This window comes from Schistosoma haematobium, chromosome 6, assembly GCF_000699445.3.
Source record: "Schistosoma haematobium chromosome 6, whole genome shotgun sequence".
Lineage (NCBI taxonomy): Eukaryota > Metazoa > Platyhelminthes > Trematoda > Strigeidida > Schistosomatidae > Schistosoma > Schistosoma haematobium.
In genome coordinates this window covers 17,762,454-17,774,974 of record NC_067201.1, presented here as the reverse complement: position 1 = coordinate 17,774,974, position 12,521 = coordinate 17,762,454, and the positions used below count along the sequence as shown (strand labels likewise).

Genomic DNA, 12,521 nt, shown 5'->3' with positions numbered 1-12,521 from the left:
GAATACTAGAACTAGATCAAATCAGTGCGTTTAAATCTCATGATACCAACTGTCATTCGTAAGAAATTAAAATAACCGAATATCAAGTCAGTGAAGATACAGTAACAAATACAAGCTGCAGTACACTGTTAAGGATTCATAAAGATAAATGGCGATTCATTTGTTTTAAGTGTAAAATGGGATGATAATAAACCAAGAAATAAGACTTTCAAGTTAAAAAGTACTCATACAAAAATTCAGGTTAATTAATGAGTTGAGTGTATTTAACACTATGAACAATCCAAGAGAATTCGATGTCTCATCGTTTTCACTGTGTATCTGAATACGTTTTCGTGAATTCATCCATTGTAGTTGGGTGCAAATAACTTTTGAGTTCTAAGCAGTCCTCACAGTAGTTGTTCTATTTTTTGATAGTTAGAGAGTTGTTAACTATTATTTTAATGATTCCTGCTTTATGGGAACATCAATGCTTTTGTGCACTTCAATCGATCCACAACATTGTGCCACCATCTTTAGTGAGTAATTGCATCGCTCGATACGGTTTAGCCCCACTGTCTACAAATGCTTACTAGAACTCTGAAGGTTGTGAATGTTCAGTACAAGATAATTTTCGGTATCGGGTTGAGGAGATGGTTATATATACCATAGTAACCAATAGAAATAGGTGTGAATTACGTTAGATCACTATAGTACGCAGATTATAACACTGTAAAGGTGTGAAAAATTGTAATAAAGACTTATTGTAACTACATCAACAGTTTATGGTAATACTGATTCAGATTAATAATGACAGTTTTTAGTGACCCTGTATCTAACTCAAATGAAGTTGTGTGCTGATTGTTATCAAAATATACATGCCACCAATTTTCGTATAATTTTATTGACTTAATTCACGTTAGAGAATAATGGGATAAAATAAGCCAAATGAGAGAATGAACTGTGAATATGTATATTTCATACAGTATTTGATTCAGACAGACAATTAGGGAAACGAAATGAAGGGAGCGAAATGAAAGGAAATGGTGCGCAGCGGAGATGGCGAGTGAGCCAACTCGTTTTGTTCAGGCGTGACTCGGTATTTTTCGTCAGACCACAAATCAGTCATGGATACGTAATGAATAAGGCAAGCAATCAACTTACGAGCATATAAAAACAATCGGGGTTAATAAGCGAACAAGTGGCAGGGTCAAAATATGGCTTGAGAAGAGTGATTAAATTGGTCTGTCCAGAAGCTAGAGTAACTTATATGGGCTTGACATAGTACCAACCGCCACAAGTTTTTTAAATCAGTGATCGTACTAAGCTACGAAAATTGGGACCTCAACCTGTTAAATCTCTTTATGTCCATAGAATTTTCCACAGACTTACATCAACTACTAACTATTGTGAACAAGACAAAAGCAGTAATTCATTGCAGCAAAACAGTAACAAGAAGTTGATTATAACGTGACTGCATACTAAAACAGACAGTAGTTGAGATCAGATCACTCGGTTTCTAAGCTTGTGCATTCTAATCTCTCCATTTATTAATTGAATCACATTTGAAAATTTTTATTACTCATTAAGAACATTGTACAGAATGTGTGTTAAAAATTTCATATTTCAGGTTTTCAGTTTAAATGTTGAGCATGTTGCACTTGTTTCTTTTTCATTTTTCAGGCAAAGTATGTGGAAGATAAAGAGCGTGCTCGTTCTCTTTGGACAAGTTTAATAAAGTTACCTGGACATGGGAGTCGAGCTGAATACTGGATACCTTATATTCAATTTGAACAGTTAGTAGTTAGACATTTTATCTATATGTTGTTTAGTTTTATGGAATGCTGCTTTTATTTATATTCTGAACTGACTGAAAATCAATTTAATATTTTTCTCTTCATGTGATTATTGATTCTTATTTACTAGGCAAGTAACAAGCCGTTGGTTGTACTTCAAACATTTTGGTATGAAGGCTAATAATATCACTCAAATCTCGATAGATTTGGCGAGGTTCGAATTCCAAATTCATTGTCTGAGAAGATATATTCATTAAATCTTCTACTGTATTTGTGTTTTAAGAGATATTCACCACCTTTACCTGAACAGGACATTTGATTACTAATCCTTTAAGTCACTGATTTTCGTTTTTTATCGAAATCAAGGAAATTTCACCCTACATACAGCGTTACTTACAGCATTTGAAAAGATATAATTACTCTCAAAAAAGGATTTCTGTAACTCAGCGTAGTTCGTGTATGTAAGTATATGCAAAGGGTAATCGTGTGGTGTTGTACAATGAAGAAGTTAGCTGAAGTAGTGTTTGACTTATGTCTAAAAAATCAGCAACCTAATTTGTCAGGTCGAAGACATAATAAAAAAGATATTGTAGCAAACACTAGGAAGACGTGATCAGTAACCTCCCCTGAGAGAGTGGTTATGCTTATGTGTGTATCTTGAAGTACTGGGGCGGTAGCCATAGGTTCAATGATATGCATGTGATGTGTGATAGACAATCTATTGTAGCAAATACATTTCAAAAGGAGAAGTGAACGTCTACCCTCTAAAGTCGGTGAATATACCTATATGTATGCTTTGGGATGCACGGGATTAAATCCGTGCGTTACCGGTATATATGTAATGTATATTTGCTGACGGGGAGGTATGCCTGTATGTATACCAAGTGATACACGGACGAAAGTCCTTGTGTCACCTAGTATGCATGTAGACTATGCCTATCCAGGGTAAGTAAAAGCCTCAAATAATCTTTTATTTACTCTCCTTGGTGCTACTCCCACACGCCAAGACCTGCAGGGCAATGGTTCCCCATAAAATCACATCTACGTGGTGGGTTTGTGGGCCTTGAAAACATGAGATCCATTCCAGAAGGGCCACTGAGCTTCACCAAAAAAGACTCTACCAACCAATCTGGCTGGAACACTGTATCACTGAGCTATACGTGCAGCGATTGATCTCCTGTAGGCAGATGTATTTATAATTGATTGATCACTGGATAGCGACCTGTGTCAAGTTCTTCTTAGTGCTGATCGCTTTCTTATGCCCGGCAATGCGATATGACCGTTTTTCAATGAAAAAAATGTTTGTTTATCTTTTTCCTTCTTGATTGCACCATTAACTTTGTAGGACTTGGGGTGATATGAAAAATTTACTTCGAATATGTGCTATGGCTATTAATTCAATTAATTTTGACCAATCAGAATTAGTATTTCAAGTGGTTTTACGTGCAGTTGGTGAAACTGGGGTACCTGTTAAACAATATAGAGATATTATTACAAAAATACATGCACGTCGAGCTTCTTTAATGGAGTCTGTTAAAGATGTTCAGTCGACAAAATTAGATACTGAGGTAACTGTCCTAATTCCAAGCGAATTATATGTTCTGAATATGCATTATTTTCTTCATTTACCTATCACTTTAATCCAGGAATAAATATGGAGGTGGAAATATTTCAGACAGTTATCTATCTTTGTGCTTGAACTCATGTTTATTTCTACACTTATGGACATTTTTCTACGTCTAATTTGTCTACGTGGTTCTCAGTACCTTAAGACGCTACGGAGTAAAGTTTATTTTTCGATTTGTCTAATTCACCATGTTGCATGGTGTTCACCTGGTATTTGTCGGACAATTGGAATATGCGCTCCTCAACGAGTTGTCAAATGACTTGAATTTATTTCTTCATAAAGAGAATTTTCAAGTCAATGAATAAAAACTGCAAATAATAATCCATTTAAATAGTTTTGTATGAATAGTCCATTTAAATTGTTTTTGTATGTCTTGACCAGGGCTTATTAACCAATATTATGTTATTACCTCATACAAGTTCAGTGATTGAGAATGATTAGTATTCTTTTCTATTTTTCCTCTCGTAGATACCAGTTAAATTAATGGAAACCAATTTATCTGGTTCAAGAAAACGAAAACTACCTGATCATCAAAATGATGCTGCCACGTTAAAATCAGCCAAAGTTAGTTTACTGGTTTGTGTTTTACAATTTTCCACTATGTTTCTGTAATTTTGTAATCGTATAAAGCAAATTACGACATATTTCTCTTTCATAAGAATAATAGTTATTGTCAATGTACTCGTGTAGCGATTCAACATAGGTTGCTCTGCATTTAGATTTTTTTCCTAGGACCGAAGAAATTTTATAATAGAAAACTTCAGATCAGTTTCATAGTTATTTTGATGTTTCTGAAGTTTTAATTATGGGATTCATGTCCATTTGTTGTAATCATTTTTTGTACTCTTGGTGTGACAACTTTAGTACGAACCCCTGTATACATCTTGGTAATAGGTAGATAATTTGAAGTGTTTTTTGACTGATTGGTATTTGCACGTTCTGTAAGAAAATTAGCGATGTTATCGTTGTTTGGAATGGGCGACTATAGACTGTTCCCTTCAAAACCAGTGGAGCAATCGAAAAAAAAGAAAAAATCAATTTAGCCATTGGTGAATCACTACAGTGTTTTTCAACACCGTGCAACTTACCGAATGTAAAATTTCTGTCTTCGTCAGTTATAATTAGGATTAGAAAAAATGTAACCGCCGGAATAAAATGTATAGGATTTACTTGCATAATTTGTAAAACTGGGACTGTAAGACTGGATAAGTTGTATTAAAGTCTAGGATTCATTTTCACACCCGATTAATTACGACTCAAGTACAGCAAACGCAATAAGAATACTGTGAGCCTAGTCTTCATCGACTTTTTACCAGATGTTAGAACCCCAATTATCCTTGTTTATTCTCATCGCTAATTGTTTTTAGTGGCCAGAATGCAACATACAATTCCAAGGGTAGTATCATCTTGCAATAGTCTTTCTGTATTGTAGACTTCTAACGGGCAGCACATAGTCTTTTAAGGATTTTTATTCACAAGGTTCCATCTTGATATGGTGTATCCACTAATTCATCTGACTTCATTTTCTTTTTTTCTTTAGGTATCAAAACCTAATCCTACTTCTCATGGGACATTTGTTCCACACGATCCATCGAAAAATGAGTTTACAGTATTTGTAAGTAATCTTGATTATTCAGTCAGTGAGGAACAAATTCGGCATACTTTTGAAAAGGTGAGTTTTCTAAACAAATATTTGTTATTTTCAACCGGTCGTTTGTTAATTTGTATTCACCCATATTCTGAATTGATTGTCAACTGGTAGTATGAAATTTTAAGTTGGATAACACATCATATTCCGGTTTTCACAGCGAACACTTATCCGCTTGATATTTCTCTGTTCAGTGGTATCGAGTTTCGGTGATCATTGTTTCATCGTTTCTCTACTCGTGAATTAACTATTCCTGATAATCATTACCCTTTATCCGTAAACAACTCACTGAAAATGTTAAGGTATTTAAAACCAAACTATACATATTTGTCGATTATACGGAAATTATTTCATAGTGACACTATATCACTTTAGTTAACTGTATACCACAAGTTTTTTCCCACATATGCGGTATACGAGAAGCACTTTTCAGATTTCAAACTTACCATTTGACTTATAAATCAATTTTACTTTCATCATTATTAGCATTGTTAACAACTGGAATAAAAGGACAATGTTTTCATCATTAAAACCGAACTCATAAATCATTTTTTTAATATTGTTAATTACCAAGCGTTGTGCAAAACTATTGAGCATCGTCAATAGGTTTTAGATATAATTTGATGATTCCCAGTGTATTTTTAACATTATGTTCACTGGTCGAGATAGTTAAACTTGTCAAACTCTCTATAAACTAAAATTCACGTCTTTTAATCGTTTACTGGTATGGTGTGTGCTACTGATGTCGATGTATATTAGTAGTATATATCATCAATCGAAAGTGTAATACATGGCTGCAGAGGGTTAAGAAGATCGAAGAAAAGAGAATGATTGTTATGGAAACGAAGGAACAATGAAGTCTGAGACGATTGACTGATCTTTTTCAAATGAAGTATTTACTGTATGATTCTCAGATTTTACTAAGAGATTCTGTAATTTTGTGTTCAAATACATTCGATTGTCCCCACTTGTTTTCTCGTTCACTACGCTGGAAATGATTGTTCAGTGGTATGGTAGAGAAAATTTGTTATTAAACAGGTTCTTAATATTGATCTTCAGATAGAAAAGTATTTCCGTATGTTATGGAATCTATGGTGAAATACGCTTTACATAACTCCTTCCACCGAAAATTATACAACAGTATCACTATCTATATTCATCTACTAACTGCTTATATTCTTGGATTGTCAGTTTTTGTCTACGTTTCCATAGTGAGTTATTCAATGTCTGAGTTTATATATGTATGTTTTACAGTATTCAACGTTTGGTTGATGACGTCATATGGAAGTATGTCTTGGAAATAGATTCAGTCATAGACACCTATTATACCTTTAGCTTAACAATATTTATGGATGAATTTTATGCCCGTGTCATCTGTAGATATTTTCAGATACGTTTATATTGATCTATAGAATCATTGTTTATTCTGTGTACCATTACTTATACTATGAACAGTTGCTAAAATTGAACCATCCAAATACTTGACTACTTTGTTATACTACCACCAAAAGCAGTTAACTTTCTTTTTTATGACAGTGTGGAAATGTGACATCTGTTCGTCTCGTACGTGATTACGCTGGTCGGTCGAAAGGATTCGCCTATGTTGAATTCGAAAATAAAGAGTCTGTGAAAAATGCACTTACACTGGATAGACAAGGAATTACACGTCCGACCTCAGAAAGTGTGCCATGTGACTCTGATAGCCAAAAACAAAAAGAAGAGGATAATGCAACAATTCCAAAACCACCTAATTGTTATGATCGTCCAATGTTTGTATCGATATGTGATCCAAGCAGACTTAAATCATGTGGATTTAAATATACGGTTGGCAAAAAAGAACCTGAAAAGTTATTTGTGCGAAATTTAGATAAAGCTGTAAAAAATGAAGATTTGGAAAAGTTATTCAAGCAGGTTAGTTCAAGCCTACATATATAGTAATATATATGTATAATTAAACTGATTCAGACAACTATATTTGAACAATGGCCATGGCTAGGTGGAAAATCCCCCTATTCGCAATACCCCACCTACACTTGCTTCGCAAATATATCATGTAGCCTTCTTGCGGCGTGTAATCTGTTCGTCGTTGAAACATCATGTGATTCGTTCGGTACGTCAGTACTACAGAAAAATCATTGAATCATACATAGATCATCTAAAATCGTTTACTGAATAAATAAATATTCTGATTTTCATTCTCACCACAGTGTTTCTTCTTACTAAATCTAATCTGATCTGCTGTGTCACATGGTTACTACTTTTATGTATGGACTGGGTGAAGCTTGATGATGTTATGTAAAACAATATAAACGTTAAATTAGTTCTCATTGTACTATTCAATCGATCAACATCGGAGCGACTGTCACTTTAAAACTGGGCATAATGTTTACTACACAACAAGAGGAGTGAGTGAAGGTCTGGCTCATCTTATTTTAGACACAAATATTTCACTCAATGGAGAAAAGTAAGAAATATAATACCTACATAAAATAAGGAAAATAGATAGCCTCAACTCCCAGCTCTAATGTTTTTATTCTGACAGCAAATTATTGGTTGATTCATAACTGCTTACATGAGGGCTCAGGTGCGCAACATATGTTGATGACACGATATTCCAACATCTTAACTAGTGGACCCTGTTATCATATTACCTTTACGCCTCAGTACAGTCAACACTATGAATTCACATTTATTGCTTTTGGTTTACCACTATCCATACAGCTTCTTTAGTTTGATAGGACCTCAAATAACAAGTAAACTTTGACCGCTATGCCAAGTTGGTGGCTACGGTTACGTTCAATGTAACTTCTCTTCACTTAAAGTTTTTCATGTCTAACTGACTGTTCTTAATATCCTTTACTTTTATAGTATGGAAATATAGTGAGTATTCGTCTAGCAACATATCGTAACGGTGTCCCAAAAGGTCATGCCTACATTGAATTCACGAATGCAGATGATGCCAGTAAAGCGTTAGTTGCCACAAATGGCTTAGAATTCAGAAATAAAATATTGTCAGTATCTATTAGTGAACCACCTGTACGTGATGGAAGTGGTCCGCAAGGCTGTAAATCAATTACATCAGAAGAAAAAAAAGTGTTCAAAACCCCACAAATTATTAATTTGAGTGGTTCTCATCCTGTCGGAACTAGTGTGTACGTTCTATTACTTATTTGTGCAATAGCGTTTATTGAATTATGGGATTATTTTTCAAGCGGAAAGGTTCCGACAAAGAATCTGGGCTATACGCTTTTACTCATTAATTTATTATCTTACCGTTGCTTATTTATGTGTATATCCTCATGATTTGTCCCGTAGTTACTGACAACTAATGTACTCGACAAAACCTTTAGCTTCAGTCTGTCAAATTCATGGAAACACATTTTGTACCTCAAGTATTGATACTGAATCGGACAAACTACCGACTTTAAACTAATATAGAATCCATTACCATCTGCTACGGTCTGTAACTTAGGCTACTGTAAAAAAATGCATTTAAAAAAATACTGTATACTAAATCTCTGCCATAGAATATATCAATAAATCAACGGTTACAATCAGAACAGCTATCCATGTTGTAATGCGTGGCTTAAAGTTTACGATGTTAACGATTATTCAACTTACTCAAGAGTTTGAACTTTACTCAAACGGATTGATTACAGATAGGCATCATGTCACTTATCCTTAATGAGGTATAATTTATTTTCTTAGTTCTCACCTTAGTGTCTGCTGTTCAGCAGTTTCGCCATAACAGTATGTCAATAAATCTTCCATAGTCTGTAACTGTCATAGAGTTTTCACTATGATTATACATCTGTGTCAGTAACTATTCACGAAATTCGGAGGTCAACAACTGGCTAATCTTCGTCCTTTACTGAAACAACTAAGAAGCATACTGGTCAGTTCTCTCGGACACTTATTATCATATACATGAGTCCTAATATCTATATCTATCTATCCATATATATGAGACAGTGTTATTGCTAAGTGCATGTAGCATTTCTAAAATATGTCCAATATATGAAATCTGTGAGGCTGATACTAGTTCATGTTTTATTGCCATAAAATCTTTTACATCAGAAAATTAGTAATCATTTCGAAATTTTGGTTTGGTTTAAATCATGACTCTGTTGCTGGCAATAGGTAACAAATAGCTCCACAACCTCATGTGTGATAACTTTTATCCTACCATTACCATTTTGACTACAGAGTTCCTAATACACTGAGTATGTATTTGCTGGTTTTCTTCTCATATGGTTTGTATATTTCATTTGATCTTTGTAGACGGAAATCACGAACGCAGTTAGAATTTTTGCCTCGTGCAGTTCATCGAACACGTGAAATTCAAGATCAAGTGTCAGAAAGTAAGATGGATACTGGAACTATCGACCCTCAATCATCCACCGTTACTGGTAGTAAGGATAATGAGTACTTTCGAAGACTATTGAAGTGACGCACGACCTAACTTTTCTCTTGTAAATTATTGAATATCAATTTTTATAATAAACCCTATGGTCAGTTTATTGGCATCGGTATCCCAAAACTCAGTTCTTTCTAAGCTTCTTGTTAGCTAAACTTTCTGGTTAGTGCTTTCCTAACCTTCCTAATATACTTGATCAACTGAAAATACGGATGAGATTTCTTATCGGTTAAAAATGTGTGTAATGCGAAATGTGGTGTAATTACTTCTACAAAGTTTGACTGTTAATCATAAGGATGTAACATGCTGTAATTATAAATTGTAAGCTTGTTCCATTTTAACGAATGCTTGATCATAAGCTAATGCTCAAAATATAAGGTACAAGTTCTCCCAACGTATCACAGACGCATGACATTTAGACCACAGTACTCAGCCAAGCATCAAACAGAATTTGGACCTCAATCGTCGTTGAAGGCAGTTGGAACGTGAAGTGATGTTTTGTTGTTTACTGCCTCAAGGAATCTTATGTGGCGACTGAGAGCGTTGCTAACATGTAGTTTTCTAATGACTAAGCTTTGGCTTCTATCAGAATGCTTGGTTAAAACAAGGACGATATTCAAAGATATTGTTACAACGAAAGCTCTTACTTTTTTCACATGCTTTTGCTGGAAATTACCTGAACTGTACTAGACATCTTACGCTAATTGAAATATCCTTGTTGGCTAAGTTTTTCTAACATCATCGTCGTTAATCTCCCAGGAATTCGCATTTCCGTTTTTAAACAACAGTTTATTCAACATAGTCTGTTCTTCCCTAGGATTCTTCCATTTAGAAACACTCGTGTGGACTGTGAAGATCCTGTATACTGAGATTAAATAGGCGTGAATTTTGCATTTTGTGATAGTTTCTTTCGCACATATCATTCCATCAAGTGCACAACCACGTTAGCTGAACCCGATACATCGAGAAAAAGCTTCCATTGGTTAGTTCCTACAGAACTGGTCAACTTGCTCTAATCCACGATCTGTTTCAATTTCCTCAAACAGTGCTTCTACATCAACGTAAGGAGACTTTGGATGAAAGTAGGAGAACTCAGGAAAATTTGTTTTCTTATGCTAACGAGAACGTGGCTTTCGTTTGAAGTCGAGTGACTTTTTCATGTCTGACAAGGAGGAAGAGCGACGATTTGTGTATGAGGTTATTTCGGCTACACTATGTCATTCGATGAAACTTATTTGTTGTTTCCCTTTACATGTATCGCTTCCCCTGTTACCCTCTATATTCAACTACATGTTCATTTTTTGTTTCGCTTGTGGTTATTATGATCATGTCGATTGTAATTTTTGAATGGCTATCAGCTCCCTGATATCCTTGTGGTTTCGTGTTTTTTAACTTAACATTTCGATTTTTGGAGGATGCCATAATGGATGGCCTTATTACAGGATAATCTTGTTTAAGTTAGTTCATTAAATCTATCCCTAAAGGATAGAGACATAATCTCATTTATTATATGATCATTAATTTGTGGATTGAATGCTTACCATTGGGGGCGATTTGACTCGTTATTTTTTGGATAGAGCACTATTACTGGATTATTGGGAACCCTTTTATGTATTTAGCAACTGATTATACAATCTGTCGCTGAATTTTGCGTTCTTATCAGTTGGCCAAAATTTTATTCTGGCCCAATTTCGGTTTTTATATGTATTCTTGTTCTTAGCACATTTAAACTTTTCTACCTACTTACTACGTTACTATGTACTAACTGTTTCACCTTATCGCCTTTTAGTAACGTTAAAATACAGCGCATTATAGAATCATCTCGGTACAGATCTATTAAACCTCATTGGGTTTAGGATTTCACAAGGAGTTCTTTTCTCAGTAGCACAAATGATCATTTATACCTCAGTCTACCTATATGTGTTAGTACAATTAGTGTATCGTTCATTTAACTATGAAGACAATAGTCTCTTAAATCGGAATATCGACCTAATTTCAAGCCAATCATCTACCAAAGGATCGGGAGGTCAGAACTAGTATATGACACTCGCCACAGCTGTTGCCAATGAAGATGCATATTTACCCGGACTTCGTCGTGCGGCTAGCTACAATACGTTTGAAGATACTGAGGGTCGTATCTCACTTGTAGTATCAGTGAGAAACAATCGGACTATCCGAAGGTATGATTAGAGTCCCGTGTTACTACATATATTCAGGTTATAAAACAGTAAGTGCTGTGATAAAGGGTAGTGCTGTAAGTAGTTTCAGTTTTCGGACTTCTTAGAAAACTAGAGTAGCGTTCACTTATGATGTGAAACAAAACAAATTGATGGGGCGTGAATTTGCGACTCTTCGTGTTTCCCTCTGAATTCATACCTTGTTGAAATTTAAATACGGTTATCAGGATGATTAATAAACGGAGTCTAAGGAATAACGTGGAAGCCAAAGCACTACAGGACTGCTTCATTCACTTTAGAAAAATAAACAACTGGTATTGTCAATCACAAGTCAAACAACATCTAGAATAGTAATGATAAATTACATATAATACTAAACAATATGGTCAATAAAATCGGATAAATTAAACCGTTGATTGATCAACAGTCAAAACGTTTATGCATATAACTTACAAAAACGACAGATTATGTGACTTGATATGGAAGTGCATTTGGGATACAATCAGCTGGAGAGTAACGTAGTAGTTTCCAAGGTCGTCTAGTCATCGCGTGCAAAGCAGAACTCTTGTGAAGCGTTTCTTTACACAGCTCGCTCATGAAATGCTCAGGAACGTGGATATGGTAAGGAGGTGGTTGACGCACCGGCGTAGGTCCTCTCTGTTCAACTGATAGCTGTATCTGCGTCATTTCGATTTCTTTATTTTAGTTCGAACTCATATCCGGTAGCTGTGTAAGTGTCAATCAAAGAATTTGTAAGTATCGGTCTGGATTATCGGGCAGAGTAAGGAGAAGTAATTTGAAGATAAATTGGACCTTTCTGTATTGCGTTCGGAGACCATATTCATCTAACATTGATACCATAATATTGTTCTTTAGTATT

At 34.9% G+C, this 12,521-nt stretch overlaps 1 protein-coding gene across 1 annotated transcript in view; it reads left to right on the top strand.

Moving 5' to 3' along the window:
* The window catches only part of SART3_1 (Squamous cell carcinoma antigen recognized by T-cells 3), a 31,504-nt gene extending 19,329 nt beyond the window's left edge, over positions 1-12,175 (top strand). The window contains exons 14-20 of the mRNA XM_051217018.1: positions 1,660-1,772; positions 3,118-3,340; positions 3,868-3,963; positions 4,940-5,071; positions 6,584-6,958; positions 7,916-8,199; positions 9,329-12,175. Coding sequence (XP_051065648.1) covers positions 1,660-1,772; positions 3,118-3,340; positions 3,868-3,963; positions 4,940-5,071; positions 6,584-6,958; positions 7,916-8,199; positions 9,329-9,497 — 1,392 coding nt within the window. The 3' untranslated portion in view covers positions 9,498-12,175. The remainder of the gene's footprint in view (positions 1-1,659; positions 1,773-3,117; positions 3,341-3,867; positions 3,964-4,939; positions 5,072-6,583; positions 6,959-7,915; positions 8,200-9,328) is intronic.
* Positions 12,176-12,521: the final 346 nt, after the last annotated feature.